Source organism: Botrytis cinerea, chromosome 15 (assembly GCF_000143535.2).
Source record: "Botrytis cinerea B05.10 chromosome 15, complete sequence".
Taxonomy (NCBI): Eukaryota; Fungi; Ascomycota; class Leotiomycetes; order Helotiales; family Sclerotiniaceae; genus Botrytis; species Botrytis cinerea.
In genome coordinates this window covers 1,337,123-1,358,277 of record NC_037324.1, presented here as the reverse complement: position 1 = coordinate 1,358,277, position 21,155 = coordinate 1,337,123, and the positions used below count along the sequence as shown (strand labels likewise).

At 43.2% G+C, this 21,155-nt stretch overlaps 7 protein-coding genes across 12 annotated transcripts; 3 read left to right on the top strand and 4 right to left on the bottom strand.

The window, feature by feature from the left end:
• Positions 1–2,065: 2,065 nt before the first annotated feature.
• BCIN_15g03860 (hypothetical protein) lies at positions 2,066–4,174 on the bottom strand. The gene is made up of 2 exons (XM_001558323.2): positions 3,760–4,174; positions 2,066–3,677 (listed from the first exon to the last, which is right to left on the bottom strand). Exons 1-2 carry the CDS (start codon positions 4,000–4,002, stop codon positions 2,376–2,378), a joined length of 1,545 nt encoding a protein of 514 aa, XP_001558373.1. The 5' UTR covers positions 4,003–4,174; the 3' UTR covers positions 2,066–2,375.
• Positions 4,175–6,446: 2,272 nt separating this feature from the next.
• Positions 6,447–7,642, bottom strand: BCIN_15g03850 (hypothetical protein). Its single transcript, XM_001558322.2, has 2 exons — positions 7,428–7,642; positions 6,447–7,264 (listed from the first exon to the last, which is right to left on the bottom strand). Exons 1-2 carry the CDS (start codon positions 7,491–7,493, stop codon positions 6,986–6,988), a joined length of 345 nt encoding a protein of 114 aa, XP_001558372.1. The 5' UTR covers positions 7,494–7,642; the 3' UTR covers positions 6,447–6,985.
• A 970-nt stretch (positions 7,643–8,612) lies between these two features.
• Positions 8,613–10,277, bottom strand: BCIN_15g03840 (hypothetical protein). Its single transcript, XM_024697584.1, has 4 exons — positions 9,595–10,277; positions 9,453–9,530; positions 9,253–9,392; positions 8,613–9,199 (listed from the first exon to the last, which is right to left on the bottom strand). Exons 1-4 carry the CDS (start codon positions 9,950–9,952, stop codon positions 9,032–9,034), a joined length of 744 nt encoding a protein of 247 aa, XP_024553400.1. The 5' UTR covers positions 9,953–10,277; the 3' UTR covers positions 8,613–9,031.
• Positions 10,278–11,147: 870 nt separating this feature from the next.
• BCIN_15g03830 (hypothetical protein) lies at positions 11,148–12,079 on the top strand. Its single transcript, XM_024697583.1, has 3 exons — positions 11,148–11,195; positions 11,244–11,352; positions 11,404–12,079. The coding sequence occupies exons 1-3, from the start codon at positions 11,160–11,162 to the stop codon at positions 11,454–11,456; spliced, it is 198 nt and encodes a 65-aa protein (XP_024553399.1). The 5' UTR covers positions 11,148–11,159; the 3' UTR covers positions 11,457–12,079.
• Positions 12,080–12,238: 159 nt separating this feature from the next.
• BCIN_15g03820 (hypothetical protein) lies at positions 12,239–13,798 on the top strand. The gene has a single exon (XM_001558320.2). The coding sequence runs from the start codon at positions 12,557–12,559 to the stop codon at positions 13,364–13,366; it is 810 nt and encodes a 269-aa protein (XP_001558370.1). The 5' UTR covers positions 12,239–12,556; the 3' UTR covers positions 13,367–13,798.
• On the bottom strand, positions 13,766–15,866 carry BCIN_15g03810 (hypothetical protein). 4 transcript variants are annotated; one of them, XM_001558319.2, is made up of 5 exons: positions 15,523–15,866; positions 15,186–15,446; positions 14,804–15,024; positions 14,674–14,747; positions 13,766–14,578 (listed from the first exon to the last, which is right to left on the bottom strand). In XM_001558319.2, the coding sequence occupies exons 1-5, from the start codon at positions 15,703–15,705 to the stop codon at positions 14,025–14,027; spliced, it is 1,293 nt and encodes a 430-aa protein (XP_001558369.1). In that variant the 5' UTR covers positions 15,706–15,866; the 3' UTR covers positions 13,766–14,024. The 4 variants fall into 4 exon arrangements, with proteins under 4 accessions (XP_001558369.1, XP_024553397.1, XP_024553396.1 ...); XM_024697580.1 differs by having other exon boundaries at positions 15,186–15,866; XM_024697581.1 differs by having other exon boundaries at positions 14,804–15,446.
• Positions 15,867–18,300: 2,434 nt separating this feature from the next.
• BCIN_15g03800 (hypothetical protein) lies at positions 18,301–21,106 on the top strand. Of its 3 annotated transcripts, none has more exons than XM_024697578.1 (6): positions 18,301–18,455; positions 18,517–18,848; positions 18,914–19,104; positions 19,159–19,640; positions 19,690–20,141; positions 20,191–21,106. In XM_024697578.1, the coding sequence occupies exons 2-6, from the start codon at positions 18,800–18,802 to the stop codon at positions 20,844–20,846; spliced, it is 1,830 nt and encodes a 609-aa protein (XP_024553393.1). In that variant the 5' UTR covers positions 18,301–18,455; positions 18,517–18,799; the 3' UTR covers positions 20,847–21,106. The 3 variants fall into 3 exon arrangements, with proteins under 3 accessions (XP_024553393.1, XP_024553394.1, XP_024553395.1); XM_024697579.1 differs by having other exon boundaries at positions 18,301–18,459; XM_024697577.1 differs by having other exon boundaries at positions 18,301–18,848.
• The last annotated feature ends 49 nt before the right edge of the window (positions 21,107–21,155 follow it).

Here is a 21,155-nt window from a genome sequence, read left to right as displayed (position 1 = left end):
CTGGGTTCGATTCCCAGCACCGCCAATTGATCTATTTTTTGCTTTTTTTCTCAAGTTTTGGGGTTGTTGTGATGTTTTTGGGTGGTTGTGGTGAAGTTTTGGGAGAAGAGTAGTATTGGTCACGTGCGCTCGTCTCGGGGGTGTGGGAACTAACGGGACACTGCTCGACTCTCAAATTTTTTAACAATTTGATTCTTCATTTGTTTGATATCATAATTTATATTTTTATCATTCAAGCTCTAATAAATTACTACAAGGATTCATAAGATATACGGATCGATATATCAAGAGATATTTCTAAGTCTATTTTGCCATGTCCTGTTAGTTTGTATACTCATCGGTAGACTACCTGTATTGCTATGTTTAATTTCTATCTCTATTTTACAGTAGCTTGGGATGGTATGGAGTTTTTCTGCTGGCCTCGAAAGACCAGAGGATCATCCGATGATGGAAGCAGAATGTAAGCTGAACCAATCACTGCTTAATCTAACATTACCACTTCCTTTCCTCTCCTTCGTTCCCACGTATCATACGGAATAGCAAAGATTGTAGTCATTTAACTCATCACAATTATCAAGTGTTCGATTTTGGGAGCCTGGAGCGGCTTTGATTCAGTAAAGTTTTCTCTTGGGCAGCTTGAAATTTCTCCCTTCGAAGCTCTGTGTATTCCAGTCATGTCTGTTTCATCTACAGATTTGATTGTGCATGATTCCAACAAGTGTTCTGTCGATATCCAGTATATCGATGCAATTTTCAACAAGTCGACATTCTTCAATCCAGCTTTCTCAGATCGATCTCATCCCCCAAGACAATGAAGCATGAGACCAAGTACTCGGTTCCAAATTTTCAATAACATGTTACACGTCAGAATCGATGAACAAAATCCTCATGTCAGGGCCTGCTGGGTATTATAACTAAACATAAAAATGAGGTAGACATAGAACGGGTTTTAATCAGCCAGTATCCCATCCTGATTATGCGATGAAGTTGAAGTGAAGTTGACGTATGAACATCTACACTATCAGTATTAGAGTCTAGATCTACGTCCAATTCAAATCTGTTCTTCACAACATTTACCTATAAACACCATCTATCATCTACAGATTTGCAAGAATGACGAAGCAGTTCCAAACCGCGTTGAACTTCTCTTATAGCATAGAAGTTGGATATAATTGAAGAACATTATAATAAGCAGATCCCAAGTCCTCTCGTCACATCCAAGACGGGCACACATAGAAAAACTCGGGGTAGACGAGGAGTGAACTGACTTGAATACATATAGCTACTGTTCACCCAGGAGTTGCTATCTAACGCAAGTTATCACACGAAGAATAAAGTTGATAATCAACCTAGTATATATAATAAAACACATCTCCAGCAGCGACAACCCATCCAATCATAATCTCCATCCAAATTCAAACCTCAACTGCTCCCACGCAGTATACTTTCAGCCATTGAGATCTGCCATCGCTCCCATACCTTTAGCCTTCTATTCTATATATCTAGTAAGCACTGCACCCACTCAACTATCCCCATCTATCAAGTGCTCCAGAATACATACACATGTATAACTGTTTCGAGAATTAGTAAAACGAACAAACAAGCTCGTCAAATTAAACTCACCACAATCCACTCTCCTAAATTCCAACATCCAATCTCCCACCTACATCACAACCTAAACATTCCACTCCCCCACCAAGAAAATTAACCAACGAACTGACCAACTAACTGTACAAACAAAGAAACGAACAAACTCCTCCCCACGCCTAGCGCCTGGGCAAGCGAACTGAATCTTAACCACAGAACTCAAGATTTATCAGTTCAGCCAAGAACAGTGCAGACATGCAGCAAATCTTACACTTTCTCTTGGCAATTCCTGTTTTCGTTCTTGTTTGCTTAATCATGAACTTAAGAGCCACTCTACAGACGAAATCACCGCTTCTTCGGCTCCCCTCAACTCTCATACACCATTGGCAAGCGGGTTGACTGTGGGATTGGAGTACAGCCAAGGATACTTGAGTTGTGCAACAAAAGATCTCATTTCACTTAGTATCTGGGGTTTTCTTGGTTTTGGGCTATGGAATTTTATACTCTTAAATTGTTTTGATACCGTTCATATTCTATGCCACTAATTACCTATTAATCCATCTATAAAATAACCGTTCGCCATACAAAATTAATCAACCCTATACATACTGTCTACGAATGCATTGTTATCATCATCTTGTATTAAAGCCCTCACGCTCGTAAGTATTATCTAGATGCTCTAAATGGGTTGCAAATATGACAATATACAAAAAGCCATGATTCATGTACCGCAATCAAGCTATTGGAAACACTAGATAATCTGAAGTAATAAACCACTTCCATTTCCCTCAAAAACTGCTTCCCTTGTCATGATTCTCACCACTATGTCCATTTCTCCATCCCAACGATCCTCTCAAGTTATCCTCCGCCTCCACAACTCTTCTCGGCAATCCTCTCCCCAGCCCAGTAAACACAAAGATGGCCCACTTCCACCTGAATGGATTGATCGCAATGCAAAAAGTGAACCACCATACTAATTCGAGATACGTAAAGAAATCAAATGCGCCCGTTGGGCTGAACTTCTTCAGGATTCGTGTCATATCGATCCAGCGTTCCATCCAAAAAGGTCTTGGTCTTGTAAGGGGATCCGATAGGAACATAAGGAGGATACGTGTGTAAATTCCAATGTGCCAATTGCCTACTGCACCGATAGCATTGACGTAAGTGCAATTGTTGCAACAGACGGAAGGGTGTGTGGGAGGGAATGTTTGAAGATACCAGTTTGGTGGTGTGTAAGGATCCTGGAATGTATCGGATGGGAGGAAATCAAGAGATGGTCGCTCGAATCCAGTTGCCATTACAACAATATCGCCCTTCACGAGCTTTGAATTCCCAGGGCCACCGGGGGGAACACCTTTTGCTCGGAGATTGAATTTAATCCCATCTTCAGTGAACCCTTTAATATCACCCCGTAACCATTCTGCTTTTCCTTCGCGGATTTTATCCATCACGTCTGAATTGACCATAGGGGTACCGGTAAAAATCCCTTTATCGGCTGGAGCAAGATCTTCCAGATCTCTGTAAAAGAATTTCTTAAGCAGCATCTCTGGTATCCAGCTCAAGAAAGTTTCCTGTCCGAAGATATTCAATGCAAGTAGCATGTCTACGACGGCATTTCGAGGAATTATCCATTTATCACTCCTGGCCAGAATTGTAGTCTCAGCCGCTTCTTCATGGGTTGCAAATTCTAATGCCTCGACTGCACTTGCACCACCTCCAACGATGATAATTTTCTTTCCTTTTGCATCTTTGCCTGTGAGATCACTTGAATGATATATCTCTCCTTTGAATTTATCCATTCCAGGGATATGTGGCATTTTTGCATCTCCACAAGTGCCAACAGCTGCAATGATACCTTCAAATCGTCCTTCTGATGTATTGTTGATTATCCATCTCCCACTGTCATCTTGGTATACTTTTTCGACTTTAGTATCGAACTTTGTTTTCTCCTCCAGACCATAGCGTCTCCAGAGTTCGGTGATTTGAGAGACAATTTGTTGTTGATTTGGATAACCGCCTTTCCACTGAACGGAGGGATGGAATCGATACATTAACGAATGGATTTGTAAACCAGATGTACTGTTAACTCTCTGTTTTATTCTATTAGCATAGATTCCATTCGATTCGAGGGTTTCCTGTGCACAATATGTAAGGGAGAAATAGTAAACTTACACTCCATATGCCACCCAATTGACTCCTGGGACCAGCCTCAAAAATCTGCACATCAAATCCATGACCAACACAATGAGAAGCAGCAGAAACACCCGTCAGTCCAGCACCGATAATTGCAATCTTGGGTCTTCCAAGTTTTTGGCCCTCAACCGGTGGTGAGGGAGAGAGTAGTTTGGCGAGAAAGTATTGCCATACTTGGTAAAGAAAGAGGAAGGGGTGAAATATGGGATATGTTAACTCCATCTCCTCAATTGGGTGTTTTCAATGAAGCAAAAATGAAAGTTGTATTAATTGACGAAGAGAGGAAGGGAGGAGCATTTATTGTATTTATAGAAAAGAGCTCTGGTTTTGTTTTATTGACATGTGCAAGTGGGATATGGACGGGGCCGTGCGATATGAATGTGTATGACGTACCTATCTTTTCGTGCGTATAGTGTAGAAATATGGAATTATGGACGACCAATGGGATCGTTTACTTGAAATACTAGCGATGCGAGCAATTCCCGATTATTTCCAGTAGTTATTTTATTTAGCACATTCTTTCTAGACCCCCTGAATATCCTCGGCAATCATAATCTTGACTGCCGCATCAATTATTTTCAAGATTCTACGTCGTTTCTATCATTGTTTCTGGAGATTTTTAGAGAGCGAATAGTGGCTGATCGAATGTCAGCGTTTACTTGTTGAAAGGGACATGTTTTTGTAATCGGACAGCAGGAGTGGAATACGCTGGAAAAATCAGTACTCCTCAGCGTGGCTCCGTAGACAGCATGCTAATCTACATGCAGCCAGAAGATATCGCAACCTGAAATTAAAGCGAGTAGTTTAAAAGCTCAAAGGTAATAGTAAACTTTGAGACTAGTAGGTATTCATGTTAAAATCAGACCATTAAATGATCCCAGGCCCATCCCACTCCACCTATCTACGTGCTCCGTATAAATCGTAGAGAGAAAAATATACGATAAACTCTGTTCCACTCGTGTATTTCATGAAATAGTTCTCTAAAGCCACGATCTTGATAATGCTAACAACCAATTGAATTGTTCTTCGCTGAAAGACAATGATGTGTCACAAAAACAGTGAATAAGGCCTGAATGGAAACAGCAATACCAGTAGACCTTAGTGTCACCAGACGTACTTCTTCGTCTCTTCCGAGCCAATACTGAGTTGAGCATGATGTACTAAGAGTGAATACCATTCAGTCCCGTGCCTTTGTCCGAATTCTCCTAAACTAGCGTCTTCAGGATGCCTATATGAACTCGAATTCCCCCACCGATTTCCACTTTCTTTTCTTTTCTTTTTTCTTCATACCACCTCGTCTTTTACAGAGGAAAGTCGCACATTGATGTGGGCTACACCACTCTGTGGTGAGCGCCATGCTACAGAGCGGCGAACGTCCTTTACGAAGTGCAGAACCACCTTTACAGAGTGGCTATCACCTTCCTCCGGGAAGCGCTGCATACCCTCTCCGAAGTGCTGAATCTCCTTCACAAAGTGGCACTCCCCTCCCCAGCGTGGCGCTCACTACAGATTGATGTAGCCCACATCAATGTACGGCTTACCTTTGTAAGAGACGAGGTATAGAGAGTCCATCTTTCGCTCAAGAATGTTAGATGGGACGCGCTGGTCCGCCAGCCGCGGCAGTCTACGGACTGCTCTCATAATTTTTTGTTCACCCCTCCCTAGAGGAAATCTATTCTTAAACGGTTCATGATGATTCATTTTTTTCATTCACCACGAGATTGGCCATAATTTTTCGTCCAATTTTCTCTGATGGAAACATACCTTGCGTCGGTTTTCGGATCAATGATTAGGATTGGCTCTTAATTTTTTGTTTGTCGATGTGGACTTTTCGCTGCACTAAGAAAGAAATGACGGGCAATGGCAATGGGCATTCTGAGGCGGAGGGGGGAGCAAACGGCGTGGGGGGGATTTCGGAATACGGCAGTTTACTTTTGCGTTCATTCCTTTCTTGTGATTGGCCACTTGGCCATGTGCTAGCTAGTCTTCATCATATACTAGCTTTCGTCATGCTTTAGTCTTCACCATGCGCTAGGTAGTTTAGTCATTAATACAATTACAATTATCCACCAACCTTACTTTCCACCCCCCGACAAAGCCGTGACTCTTCTCTCTCTCTCCAGTAACATAATGCTTTTCATAGCGAAACTCCTGCCATGCCCTTTACTTTTCCCAGCCAGCATTTTCATATTCATCGCTGGTTCTCTATTTTACCCGAAGCGACGATTCCCTCTACAATCATCCCCTCTCATCTCCAGACTAATAAGCATCAACCTTCTCCAGAAACCCTCCTGCTACTGTACCTATCCCCCTTCGTTCGTCCTGATGGACCCCACCATTACATTGGTTGCAGAGCAATCTAGGTCGTCTTCTCATAGCGAACTAGCTAAAACGTTGACATAACATAATTTTAAGACAACAAACAGAATTTTTCGATAGTTTGGGTGCAAGAAATTCTAAAGCAAACAATAGACATAGAAGCGTTATCACGTTCTGGAGTATTTGGCAGGTATCACTATCTTTCTTCCATATGTTCGACAACGAGATTCGATGCCATCCAGTACTTTTCTGGCGCAGGCCTAAACAATCTAACAAGTACTATGACTGTGGCAGTATACTAAACAGCAATGCCAACAGCAACAAAAGAAAAATAGTGAAGAGATTATTGTCCTACAACACTTACTCTCATTGTCACATGGCAGAAAGAAACAACTCAAATCTATATCCGTGAAACGAAGTCTGGTATTCCTCAACTCCATTTGATACCGCAATACTGTATATGCACACAAGAACATAACCACCGTTTGGGAATATAAACATCAAGCATGTCGAATTTCAATCAGTCCAACTCCAAGCGCCATACTAGTTGATAATTGTCGCGACGAGGGAAATCCATCCGCACCTGAATTCACCAAGCGCAATCTCCCGTATTCCTTCCGCTCATCACAACATCTATCTTCCCGTTCCTATTATTGCACCGCTCCCTCTCGCTTGCGCTTGTGATTTATTGATCATTCCATTTCCCCACATTCTTCATTCGACATTCGTGTTCGAGGATTGTTGGATGTAGAATAGTCGATTAATTTTCCGAGATTGAATCCTGTCAGATCCAAACATTCCTTATGTCCATCCAGCACTTAGCCTATCCCATAAGATCTCACTCTATTCCAAAACTCCCCCTGCCACATTGACCCACTCTCTACCATTATGCCCTAACCAATCCATAAAATAAAGTCCAGGTCAACACGAATCCACTCAGGCCCTCCACTAACCCTCCCGACCAAAACTCCCACGCTCCTCTAAAATATCGATCTCCCATGGTATCTTTACTCATATGCGGAGCTATCCGAAACACATATACGAGAGCACTAGTGAGGAGCGTAAAGAAGATATAGAACAGGAATCCAGGGTAAGATTCAAGACCGAGGATACCAGCGGCAACACCAAAGAGGGAGGCTGTGAGATTGTGGAGAGTTGCGAGAGTCTATAGAGAATGGTGGTTAGCTGATTTGTCTGCGTAAAAGAGAGAAGGTTGGTGAAGCTGCAATTGCAGTGGCTTGATCAATATCGAGATTATTTCGGACTTTCCCGGCGTAGTTTGCTCAAACGGTGCCTCGAGCTTAAGCTTGATAAATCAAATAACGAACCTTTGTATTGTGTATCACAGACTCTTGCACAATCGGACTTATTTGCATTTCTCGTTCGGTAATCATGACGACGAAATTGCTTTTGTTCACTGCGGTGGTAAGGTGACGAAGACAATCGGACGATATGCAAAGCTTCAATAAAGGAATTGGAAGTTGTGATGCGTAATGTTGCTGGGGAGGTATTCGTGAATTGGAGGTGCTGCGGAGTGATTATCAGAATACTGGAGCTTTCCAGGTGTTCTGGAGCTTACTTATTAATGCCTTAATTTCAAGGCGTGAAGACCACATCGCAGGTTCTGGGGTTAACAGCCACATTTAGCCACAGTAGAGGGGGGACATGTTCCCAAGCAAGATGATATTTTGATACGAGATAATTGCAGAAAGCTGCACCAGAAATCAAAAGTTTCACCCTTTCTCTCTTGAAGTCTCGGTCAAATCCAGACTTATCGCCACCATCGCATGGAGTTATAATTACGATAACGTATGCGTCAATTGTAGTAAGAACAATCCCTACCTCGCCTGCTGTCATCGACTATTCATGATCACATCAAGCAAATCCTTCGGGCGTCTATAGCAGAAATTGCTCACCTCATCCCCGGCAGCTCTGCTGTTATTGTACAGTAACTGTAGTTTTCAAGCCCAGCTGTAAGATTGATCCGAACTATATACCCGCCAGCACCGTCTCCGGCTTCCAGCCATCTCCGAATGTCTCTTGATCTGTACCATTGCGGCTTGAATGCAGATTTCCATGCTTACAAGATTAAAATGTCTATAGCTACTGAGTTTCAAAATCATGGCTATCTACCCATAAGCGAACATGCTTTTCAGATCCCCTTATTCTGACCGAAATTCAAGGACAAATCACCAAATCTTTCCCATTTAGTCCGATGTCTACTCCGTACCTACGACTGAAAGCACATTGCAACCGCGAGCTATCATGCCGAGGATCGTAATAATTCATTCAACGCGCTTACCCCTCGGGTTTAAGCGCAATCCTCCCAGCCCTATTCATGTTACCGGCAGGATTTTCATTCCGAAAGGATTTAAACAAGGGGAGAGTTCCGGGAATCATCCATCTTGCTGGGGTTTAAATCACGTGAAGTCACATATTCTCTGACGTCGATAGCATGAATTAGATTAGATCAAATGATGATGGAAGAAGTAGAAGTATGCAAGAAACTTATTTGCTATTCTAACTATGCTAAATTCTAACAGCACAGGCCCGCTTTGCAGTTTCTAGGATCGACCTAGGCAGAGAGAAGTGAAAGAGATTGTAAAGAGTATGAAGAGGATCTCTCATGGAAAAAGCAGAATGTAAAACAATGCGGTGCCAATAAAAAAGAAAAATGTTGCCCCAAAAGAAATCTAATCGATGCCATCGTTAACAGTGTTAATAAATAAAATTACAAACCAGAAGTGATCTGCCCTGGGATTTCAAACTGGTCGCCCAATATCTAATCACCGCCGCTATGCAATTCTATGCTGTTCCTGAAAATGCCCACAATGACTCCGAAAACCGAATGCTATTGTTGTACACGCCGAAATGATCAATGTCGTCAGGGGTGTAAAAGATGTAGGAGAAAAAGAATGAAGGGACGGAGAAGTTAAGAAACATATCTTCCATAATCATTAAGATATTGTTGCATATGATCCGATAACTGATACCCCTGTGTTGTTTCCGCACGACGCAAATATCGGATGGCTTGAGTGAAAGCGTGTTCATCTGCCGGAGATGCAGATACGTTGCCTAGACTCATGTGTGACTCTGCAGCCTGTTTTATTGTTAAATTGAAATCTGTAGACTCGCACGAGGGTTGCGACTTACTGAAGCTAACAGGTCACCAGTAGTGTATCCGAGACCATCAGCGGCTCGAATGGCCCGAGTGAAGAAATCCACAGCTGGTTGTAGGTAACCTCGGGCTTCGACATAGAGGGGTCCTTGTCTGCGGGGGTCATTGGGTGGTGCTAGAGAAGGGGAATCGTCAGAATCATATTCTGTGGAGTAAATTTCCAAGTCAGAAGTACCTGTGGTATCATTTCCTTCTTCATAATGAATGCGGGCTAGAGTTACTTGAGATCTCTGGAGCCAATTCTTACCCAACCCTAATATGATATTTGTGTTAGTTATATAACTGTCTAGATGGAGTGGGATATCACATTGACTTACCTGTCAAGACGTCAACATTCTCCGGATAGTTTCTCAAAACTCTAAGCCATGCATTCTGGCAAAAGTCTGCGATATCCACTACACTTCCGTTATCTGCGTCGTAGAAAGCAAAGCTTTGCAGTCCTTGGATGATCCAGATTTGCTCAGCAAATCGTGCTGGGTCGCGAAAAAAGCGAATGTGTTCAAGAGCAGTGACAGCTGAGCGAGCAGAGGGAATATAAGTTTCACATTCATGGGGTCTGATTGAGACAATTTCATTTAGCAAAGTGATGATGCTCTTGACTTGTTCAACCATGTCCTCCGGATTGCCCTCGGTACTTCTTGCTTGATGACGGGACGATTTTGAGTTGCGAGACATGATTGAGTGGTGAAGTTATGGTACGAAATGGTCAGGTATGAGAGGGTATGAACGGGTAATAACGGTGAACGTCGATGAATGTTAAAGGTATTGGTTGTGATGCTGCAAAAACTTGTTGATGCTCGATTTGTTGAATGACGAAATGAAAGAGGATATCTTCCCATCTATATACATACCACTCAGAAGTGAAATGCACGAAGCTAGATCTTTGATAATAGTACTCACTCCATCATGCCATATAAAAAGCTCAGCTTGGGCAAGATCCCAAAACGCATTAGACAGGAATCGAGAAATCCTGCGGTACCCATGCCAACAAGGAGATACCGAGATGATGGATCTGAGCTGACTACCAGCACTAGTTACATCGAGCGGTTTCCATACCCGAACTTGGGATTCTGAATCTCGGTTGAGATACAATGAACGTTATATGATTCATCTGTTACATGACCCACGATAGATGCGGAACATGACATGAGAAGTCCGGCAAACTGAAGACACAACTGCTATGAAGAGCTTATTCGAGATGCATCCTACAAGAGTTGTAAGGTATCCATGACTGCCAACGACATATCATTGGTGACGCGGATGAGGACACAAGACAAACGGTCGGGTCTACAATCCCAGGAAGGGCCATTCCCAGGACGGGGAGGCCGTAGCTCAATTGCCGATATAATAGAAGACTAATGCAAGTCACTTATATCTAAGCATTTGTATGTATATCTTTAGAAATAGTTGGTGAACTATGATGAAATTGTGATGATTCTGCCATAATGAGGACGTGCAGCGGAAAGTTTATCACTAGCGAGCCACCCCATGATGAGTTTTAGTGGTCACCGTAGAGGGATAAGCCATTTAGATGCCCTCAAGACGCCTTAGAAATTATTATTCGATTATTATTCATCCCGACTAGTTTGAACTCCAAGGCTTTGAAGGGATAACTAACGTACTGCAAATAATCAAAAGTATCAAAAGTATCATGTTTACCATATTTGTCATCAATTAGATCAATCTAATCAGCATTTTATTCTGCGCGAAGTTCAAGGATCTATTCGTCCCGTTTCTTTCGCTTTCGCTCCCTCCTTCTCATCAATCGATTTGACTAGGGTAAGTCTAGATCTCTGAGCGCTATGTCATCTTCCTTGCCCCCATTCATGTTGACGTATCCACCAAAGATTAGATCTAAATGGATTTGTAAGCTCGGAACTGTATGGTTGCATGCATGTCGATGCTTTCAAGATGTGTAGTAAGCTTTCGTTCCCTTGATACGTCGACTTAGGTACTCATTGCTCAGCCTTACGGATCATTGGATTCATCGACCGCCTTGGGATCTAAACGAAGATTTACCAGAAACGTTACAATCTGCAAGACGCCTCGGAAAAGGAGCACATTTGGAATTGTAAGTACGAACGCCCTCTGATTCTGATGATGGTTACTAACTATCGTATTGGTATGCAACAAGAATCGTATACAACACGATCAGATCCACCATCACGACAACTTCTAATGCTCACCGAAGGATTCGAAAAGTATTTCATTACTGTAATAATTCTACCACTCACCTGTCTTCCCACACGCGTTGAAGCTCCTGGCCGAAGAGGCAAATGACCATTGTGGAATACACATTGCATTCGGATCATGATTATTGCCATTTCGGTCATCACCTCTCCGCGCTCCTTACTCAAGAAATAATCGGAAATGCTTAGATTTGAAAGAAAGAAGAAAGAACACATATGACGTTGCCACGAGTTTGGGATTTGCTTACATGGCCGGCAGCGACACAGTAACCTTAACTCGAAATGCGAAGAAAGATTATTCGCCATTCATCTTATTCTTTTTGCGTGCCAATCTTTCTTCTCATGACGGCTTATGTTGCTTGGTAGGTATTGAGGCTGGAGATAGACTGTAGATGTGGCTGACGACTGAAAGCTGTTTGAAAATGATGTTTACAATGACATAAGATTTTTCATGGCTATAATACGAAATCCTACTCAAAGCCAAGCAATGTTAGTTGGCCGTAAGTCTCGAGTGACTGTACCTCTATGCTTTCAATGTGCGAAATAATACTTGTTGTAGTATACTCGGGGCGTTTGTCTCAAGCGCCTTATGGTCGAAGAGATTATCAATTTGTCTGAAATCCATATGAAATTAATAGGGGGCGACAATGAAGTTCGGTTATTGACGTGATGTGACTAATTCTAGGAGGTTAAGAGAATGTAGTATGAAGGGCGTGATCGTTATCTTTTCGATGCTATGTGGTAGTCATGTGTTCCGCACTCCTTCCCTCTTGGGCTAGCTTATCCTTGCTATATATCTAGAAGCTTCCGGTTTGAAGTTCACGTTATACCAGAACTCATCTGAAAATCTCCAAGAATTTTGCCAGAAACTTTGATACCAAAGTCAGGAAAGTGCATCCTGATTATTATTTCCCTCGGATAAGCGTCAATTCACCGCGGCTACTACAGACTCTCGAAAGGAATCTGAATTAGATGAAATTCCTGGACTTCATTTCACTTTTCAAATCAAACGCCTCAGTTGATTCAGAATTAGAAATCAGCCCGACTTCCCATCTATCCAATCCTTCAGATTTTCAAAATTTCAAAAACAATGACCGAACGCACCCATCTAGCTTTTCATCATGACGCACACCTCTTTACCCTCCAAACCACCACCACATCCATAAGCCCTTTCCTGACGCTTTCCGAGGAAGATAAATTGCTTTTCAAAGATGCCAAGGACGATACACATGTCATCATAACCAAATCTACCATTTTTCACCCTCAAGGTGGCGGCCAACCATCAGATGAAGGTGTTATGGAGAGTGAAGAAGGAACCAAATTCACCGTACAGATGGTACGCATGAGCGCCGCTACTGACGGAGAAGTTCTCCACTTCGGTTCATATTCCACCCCTACTCAATTCCTCCCCGGTCAAGAAATCACCCAGAAAATCGACAAGGAGAAACGTCTCTTGTACTCCCGTTATCATACCGCCGGACATGTTCTCGGCGCTGCAGTCCGTCATCTCGTTTCTTCTTCCGTTCCCAATTTCGACGAAACGAAAGCTTCGCATTTCCCCTCTTCCGCAGCGTGTGAGTTTGCTGGCCTAATAGAAAGTACCTGGAAAACGCCCATCCAGCAAAAGCTCGACGGGTATATCGAGGCAGATATGCCCGTTGAGATACACTGGTGGGACGAGGCAGATTTTATCGCAAATGGAATGGAACGATTGATACCCGACCGAGCAGCTATGGGTATGACAAAGGAGGAGAAGTTCAGAGTGGTGAAGATTGTGGGCGCGGAAACTTATCCTTGTGGTGGGACACACGTGGATAGTACGAGCCAGTGTGGAAAGACGACTGTCAAGAAGATTGCGAGATCTAAGGGGACGAGTAGAGTCGGATATACGCTTGGCTGATGGGAATGACGTCAAATTATGCAAATCCGTAGCTTTTAGCGAAGCAAGCACAATTGTATACAAAAATGGAAAAGTCGTCCAAGGAAGATGGATACGATGCTTCTGAGATTACGGCGTAGTCCAACTTATCTGGTATGCTACTACTGTCACTGTCACCTTTTCGAGCTTCGGTAACTTACTTGCTATTTCGATTCCTCGGAGTTAAAGCACGATGGGCTTCTTTTAATATAAAACCCCAGATTTAGAAAGTTTCGGTCTAATTAGATGCTGTTCAGGAAGATTTGACGGTAGAGGCGTTCGAGGAGAGGTTATGGTGAAACAACAAAAAGTGGTTTGGCTTCGCAAATTCTCTGTATCTATAGATTAATTGAATTTTGAGTTAGACCGCAAAGAGGACAATGATTTAACATTAAAATTTTGAGACCTTTCTCATAAGCAAGCACCATCTAAATGGCCCAAATAGACTATGTACCGCAACCGCCAATGATCCGTCCCATAGGAGTAACACGCTAAATCAAAGAATCATCGCTACCAATAACATGCAAAATAATCTCTATCCAGAGCCCGCATCCGAACGCCAGTAGGTGTTTCCCCTAGAACTCCTTCAATCGAATCCCATCTATTACCCCATCCATCGCACACTATCCAACTACCCAGCCTATACCACCCAATCCCCCGCATCCCTTTTAGCATCTCTTTCCTTCTGCACCTTTATCCCCGCCAAATCCTTCATCTCGCTACTCCACCTCTGTTTATCTCCCACCCCACCCCCAGCCTTCCGAGACGCATATCCATATGGATTTCTCCACCCCTCAACCCCCGTCTTTACCTGCGATTCCAAATCCGCATCTACGACTTTCACGCCCAGGCCCTCTCCAAACCCACTATCGCCGCTGAGCCCGGTCCCCGAACTACTATTTCTTCCATGTCGCTCAATCTCCGATAGGTTTCCCGAGTTTCTCTTCGCGTTGTCGAATCCAAACACGGGCTCGGTATCTAGATCCATGTCTCGCTGTTTCCTGGGAAATAAAGTACCTGTAGTTCTTCTGCTGAGAGGGTATTCTGGGGATTCTTCGCTACCGCTTCGGTTTGTTTTTTCAGAATAATCGTGCCACATTTGGCCGAGCAAAGGGCGGAAAGTCGGGATCGAGGCGACCAGAATCCAGAGGTTGAGTTCGATTATTGCCCATAAGCCGGCGTCTACTTCGTTGACTATCGTTTTCTTAGTTGATGGGTTGAGGAGAGCGCATGTGAGATATTAAGCTTCAGATAGAAGGGATAGGAAAAGACTTAGAAGTTTAACTTACAAGTAGGATCAAAGCCCGGCAATCTTTGTGCAATAACCAGCCGCCATAGTCGAATTGCCGAAACTACCGTTACCCTACTTTTTGGATTAGTGTGTTAGACCAGGTAACCACTATTCGATGAAACACTCACACAAGCCCCAACAGAAAAGTGCTGCTAATAAAAATTCGCTCCCCTATACTTCTCTTGATTTGCGCAATGAACCAAACTGGGATGGATAGAACCACAATATCAAATGCAATTGTAAATGCTTCATTAGAAGTAAAGAAGACAGGGTAATCGATGCATTTTGCGGCAAGGGCGGAATTCCAGAAACCTTGGATAGGACGACACGAATAGATTCCCACAAAGAGCTAGTAGATATAGAGCATTAGTGTTTTATCTCAGATTCTTCTCACTGGCACTTGGATCGGCATGGCATAATATAGGGTAATATAGGGCGGATAATTCTTTCGAAAAACAGAAATTTGAACTTCAGACAGCATAATGGGGTGGTAGTAAGGAGATAACTCACAGCAGCAATACCCCACGCCGCATTGATTGCACTGGCGAAAAGAATTGGAACTCTTCCACCAGTGACAGCGAATACTCTCCAGTAAAGCGCTAATAGAGACAACTTACTCGTGCTGAGAGCTATGGGATAGAGAAGAGCTAAAGCATATAGGCCTTTTAGATAAGCTTCAAGATGTTCCGGGTCTGATTTGTGAACGTGTTGTCCGTAGAAATTATTGTTGACTTCGACAATTATGACTGCTGTATAGGCAATTGAGAGGATCTAGATCCGTTGTTAGTTTGTATTATATATTGTGTTGTGAGGGGGCTTTTAGAAGGTTCTAGAGGGTGAGAATTACTGCTGCAATGGAAACAAACAACTCATCTAAGCCGAGAGAAATCTTGGTGTACCAACGGGAAAAAAAGCGGATGGCAATAGTACACGCGGTCAAGGTGATGAAAGCAATTGATACCGTTTTTAATAGAGGTCCCTCGTTGGCTTCGAGGTCGATACCTGGGTAAATTGGAGTTGCGAAAGACATTGTAGATACTTAACAATTAAAAAGCTCACTCAAGATTTCGACGGAAGATCCGGATGCTTATAGATTCGTACAGACCTCCATATCTTTGGTACTTTTTTAAATTGAAATTTGCTTTTGCGGCCCGCAACTGACGGCACGGCATATTTCTTATCTATATAGCCATAAAAGCAAATTTACTTCATGGTCAAGGAGAACGGAAAAGAGTAGTTTCTGGAGGAGGAAACTCGCGCAACCTACCCCAAGAAGAGTAAGTGTTAAAGGTATGATGGCTCTACGTACAATGCAAGGTTTTGTATCGCCACACTCTTTCGATCACAATGAAGAACAAGGGATGGCTACAGATAATTGGTAATTTGTTGAAATGGGGTCTCCGCATTTCCAAAAGTAAACATGATGAAAACAAAGACACGTGATTTTGACTACGTCCAAAATAGTGGTCCAGATTGACTATACTAACTCCTTTTGTAGCAGTTTGCGAACTCCCCTGCACGCAAAGAATTTCTCCGATGCATCTGATATCGGAATTCTTGCTCCCTGTAAGAATACAGGTCTTTGAAACTTCATTCATCTTTGTTTCAGTTTTCTGACTTCAGGTCCAATGTCATACAGCTTACTTTGATCGAGTCTGGAAAAATGCACACATGCTTTTGAGATAGAAGTACTGCAGAACATCACAGAAAGCCAGAACTGTCTTCGTCATCATTGCAATGATATCAAACAACTGCTAGTATGGTGAGAAAACGATTAACCAGTTTTGCTGTGATGCGGAAGCAATCCTTTCTCGTACAAGCAATATCTTGACATCCCTATTGTTAATGCAGTGTAAAGTTTTTCAATCCTCATACAAGTGGTTCAAGAGCCTATGTATCCTCTTGTCATAACCAAGAGCGATGAAATCAGGAAGAGGAGTGGCCCCGTCTCGGGTCACATATCTGAGGGCAGTAGTTGTACGACTCGGATCGAAAAAATGTAATGGACTAGTACACAAAGGACTTGCATACGAGAGAAATCAGTAGTAGAGAACGGAGCATCAAAATCGCGGAAGAAAATTGTCAGTCTGTCGGGTCCTTGTTTGATGAAGAAACCCCGGAGTAACTGTTTTGTGTGGAAGTGTGGAAGTCGTAGTTTCCAAAACTCCGCCTCCGATATGTCCGACTAAGACAGGATGCCATTTGATCTCACTGAAGATCTAGCATACCTGTAAATGGGCGCACGAACAGCCTCCAATACCTGAAAAGGTGGGAGTATTAGTTATGAATGCCAATAACCAGACTTGAATATGTATGAGTGCCAGAGTGCCAGAGTGCCAGAGTGCCAGAGTGCCAGAGTGCCAGCCTGCTACAAAATGATAAAGTGATGAGAAAGGCGTTTCCTGTAGCTTGGAGCCCCACGACTGAAGAAGCTCTAGACATTCCGTTACTAAAACGAGGTGATGTTCCAACCCCAAATATCCAGAAACTTTCAGCATGTCGTCAAGCCACAACTTTGCTTCTACATTGACTTGATGCCGCACACGTCAGTGAGATCTATTCGGTACCTCCACCAACAATCAATGTATTGGAGCACGTTGATATCAACGCGAATCGGTCCACAAACCGTACATACGTAGTGTGAACGGAATTCCTTCTACTCCGAATCAAGGTTCTCTCTCGTAAAAAGATGCGTCTACGAGGGATTCTGTGAACAACTTGGTACCTTGACTTGTGTTTTTGTTATTTCGTCGCAGGTCGGAAACTAACAGATGCGACGATACGACATCGTCTCCTGGATTTTTACCCACTTCCGAAATTCCGAAGCCAATGAGACCTAGATCTTATCTTTATTAAGGATTTGTGAAAGTAAATCCAAAATATGGAATAACCTTATGCTTGCTCGGAGCTTCTCTCATATCACATGCCTCTCATATCATGCCGAATTCTCCGAAAGACACGGATTTTCATTTCATAAGCTTTCCTTTATACTACACTCTTGAGTATGATACTAAACCTAGAAGACACCTCAGCCTGACTCTGTATTCATAGTGCAGACACAAAGAAGGACATAGGAGCAGCCTGGCCTATGCTATGTGTGCATGTATGGGGTGAAACTTTGCATAATGGCACATCACTATTTCATATACCTCCATCTATCTGTGAAGCCAGAGCAGAAACAAGCAGACACAGTACCAAGCTGAGCCGAGCAGCGTTGCTTCACAGAGTGGAAATGAGGTCTGGGTCTATTACCTACACGTAGGTTCAACTTGAAACCTATGTTTGTGCCCCTGGAAAACCGTTAGCACCCCGAATATAGTGATACTAGTGGAGTCTGCCATATTGGTTTCCCGCTTTGATAAATATGGCGATAACTTGAAACACTTGTGTATACGGTTCAACTCAAAATTGAGCAAAATTGGACGAAACCCCCTCGAAATACCATAGCTTCTGGACTAATCGAACGAAAGTAGGAATGTTTTGAATCTTTCGAGATGAGGAAGACGGGGGAGGAGTGGAGAAAACTTTATATCAAGGGGTTGGAGCCGTGGCTGTGAATGGCTGTTGTGGATGGCTGTGGATGGCTCTGGGTGGCTCTGAGTGGCTTAGAGAGATCATACATGTCGGCAAATCGGTGATTGATCCATATTAAGATTTCCCGCTGCAAGGTACACCAGTACTCTCCATCTATTCCTTGACCCGAGAGATTGGTGGACTTGCCAGTTGCCAGTTGCCCGTCGCGGACTCGCGGACTGGTGCAAAGTTTAAACCAGGGAGGTTGTATGTATGGATGTATATGTATGTATGCGTGTGTGCAATTGACTGACTATGGCCGATGTAGTTATCCGGATCGTTACAGAGCCATCTTCCCGAATATTGAGTAAACAAAGCATTCTTATTAATAAACCAACAAACTACAACCCATAGCAATTGGTCAATTCTTCCATCGGCCATTCGTTCACTCGTTCATCCATTCGTTCATTACATTGTCTTATAATAACTAATTACATCGGAGCTCCTTTCCCTCGCTCCCAATCGTTCACCCGTCCAGTCGTTCAATCTTATTTTGATAATACATACCGGAATGGACTGTGGCAGCAATTATCAATAACGACTTGCATTCCATGGAGACTATAATACACGAAGACTCTCCGCTCGCCGCCTATCTCGAAGGTATGCATGACGAGGAGGGGGACATCTTGCACTGCATGAGTGGGGATACTGACATGTTACCATAGGAGAAGGTGGAGAGGATACACGATGGGCATCGAGCAATGAGGGGGACGCGGATTCTGATTTGTCGAGTCCATCATTTGCTCCACGAGGGAAGCCAACCGTATCTCTTAAATTTCGACATAAACTTCCTCCTCCTCTACAGCTCACCCCTCTGCGCAACACAACTGTCGCAGCGATACATAATACCTGTTCCGTAAGTCGTCATCTAGACCTTATCCAAGTCTTATCGTCTGATGATCAATCGCAGAAAGCTGTCAATTCCCGACTTGGTCGTGCCGATAATGCAAAGTTTCTCGAACGATTTCGCTATATTATAGTAGCTTCACAACTTCTCAATACACATTCCTTTCTTGCCCAGACAGGTCATGGGCAATCTCGAAATATTACAGGGCCTACACTCGATGCCCCGCAAATTGGAGCCTTCACTCTCTCGGGCGCCGCAGCCACGGCAACGCTTGCCTTTTCTTTTACATGGTTAATACACTGGACGCGCGGAAATGGAACTTTTATACGTGGGAAGATCCGTGTAGTAATACTATCTTTTACGGTTGTGGTTTCTGCTATAGTATTATACACATATGTGCGGAAGCAGTGGCTTCAATATCTTCGACAGCAATCTATCGTGGAAGCATCGCAATTTGTTCACAAAGCACAGAAGTTTGATGCTGTTGCGGCAGGGGCCCTAACACTCGTTCAAGAAGTTGAACTAGTATCTCGTGGTTATAGACTGTAGGATTTTTCACCATTCAACTTACTAGCAAAACTGACCTCTCAACAGAAGCACGCCCTTGCCCCCCGTCAGTCGTCTCGAAGATCGAAGTCAAACACGAAGATGTATACGACTCAGAAAGATTCTCCGAATTTCCTTTGCCAATATTATCCCTCGGTATATACAAGCATGCAACCTATTGAAGCCATTAGCGGAAGAGATGGATCTGGATAAATACTATGACGTATACGATATAAGTGACTTGGACTATACGGAGGCTATGCTAGGCTATACAGAAGGCGAATTTGAGGATGAAGATTCTGTCAGAGTGTTGAAGATATTCGCTGCTAGATTTCACACTATTCGAAAGATTTTTCTTTGCTGCCTTCTTGCATTCGATGCGCATGGCGGCAAACCGGATTTCCATAGATGGGGCCTTGCTGTTGACGAATTACACACACTTTGCTCCGTCACTTCCGAGGCTGAGGATAAACTTCGTCGTATACTAGGTGAAGAAGAGAGTAAGTTCGAAAATATTTGTCAACATTGTTCAAATCTAATATGCTCTAGATTTCCCGGTTCCAACCACTCCAAAGCTACCCCTTACTCCGGGCCGAGAGCGTGCGCGTGCACAATTACGCAAATTAAACACGTTGTCATCTGGGATCCGTGGACTACAAGCGAAACTGCATGTCTTACGCGAGGAGTCTGATAAATCATTGAACGACACAGAAGACGTATCGGAACTTGGTTCGAATTTGATGATGCAATACGATTCAATAGGCATTGACTTGAAAGCATTGATGCAAGAGTGGGAAGATGGGAAGGCTGCCTTAGCAGTGAACATTGACAGGAATGAGAAACGCCTATCTTCTATGGGTGGAATGGCATCGCCAGCATCATCTCTAGGAGGCCTGACAGCCGTTGAAGAGGGAACAGCCGCTGACGCATTAAGAGCTCTAAATGGTGAGGGGAGATCTCGGTCTAGCCTTGAAATTAGTGGTTCCGAAGCAGAAGAAGTGTTCGAAGCAATCGCGATACCACACCAACGCAGCAAATTGACAAGGGAAGAACGTATTGTGAAGATGAAGGAGGATCGTGTGAAGAGAGAGTCTATGAGAGACCGAGCGGATGCCAATACTAAAATGCTCCGAGAACTCGAGTCTGTAATTAATCTACGGCCAAGGCCAAGAACTACTCCAGCAGGGAGAATCACGTCGATATGAAATAATGTTTAACGTTTTTCTTTACAAATTTAGATATAAATCCTTGGGTCGATTCGGAAAGCCAGGCAGGGAGTTCTGGGAGGCAGGCTACCCCAAAAAATACCTGAAACAGCTTTCATTTGTTACTGGATTTATTTGGAAGGTACTACCCTAGGCGAATAAGGAGGTGGCAAGGCGTAAATCTAACGGTTATTATATAATTTGTACTCAGTAGTGGCTTAAAAATATGAAAATTGTAAATGAACCAAGGTATCTTGTCATAAAAATTGTGTCACACAGTAGATTCGAAACATGTTCATCCGTTTTTTA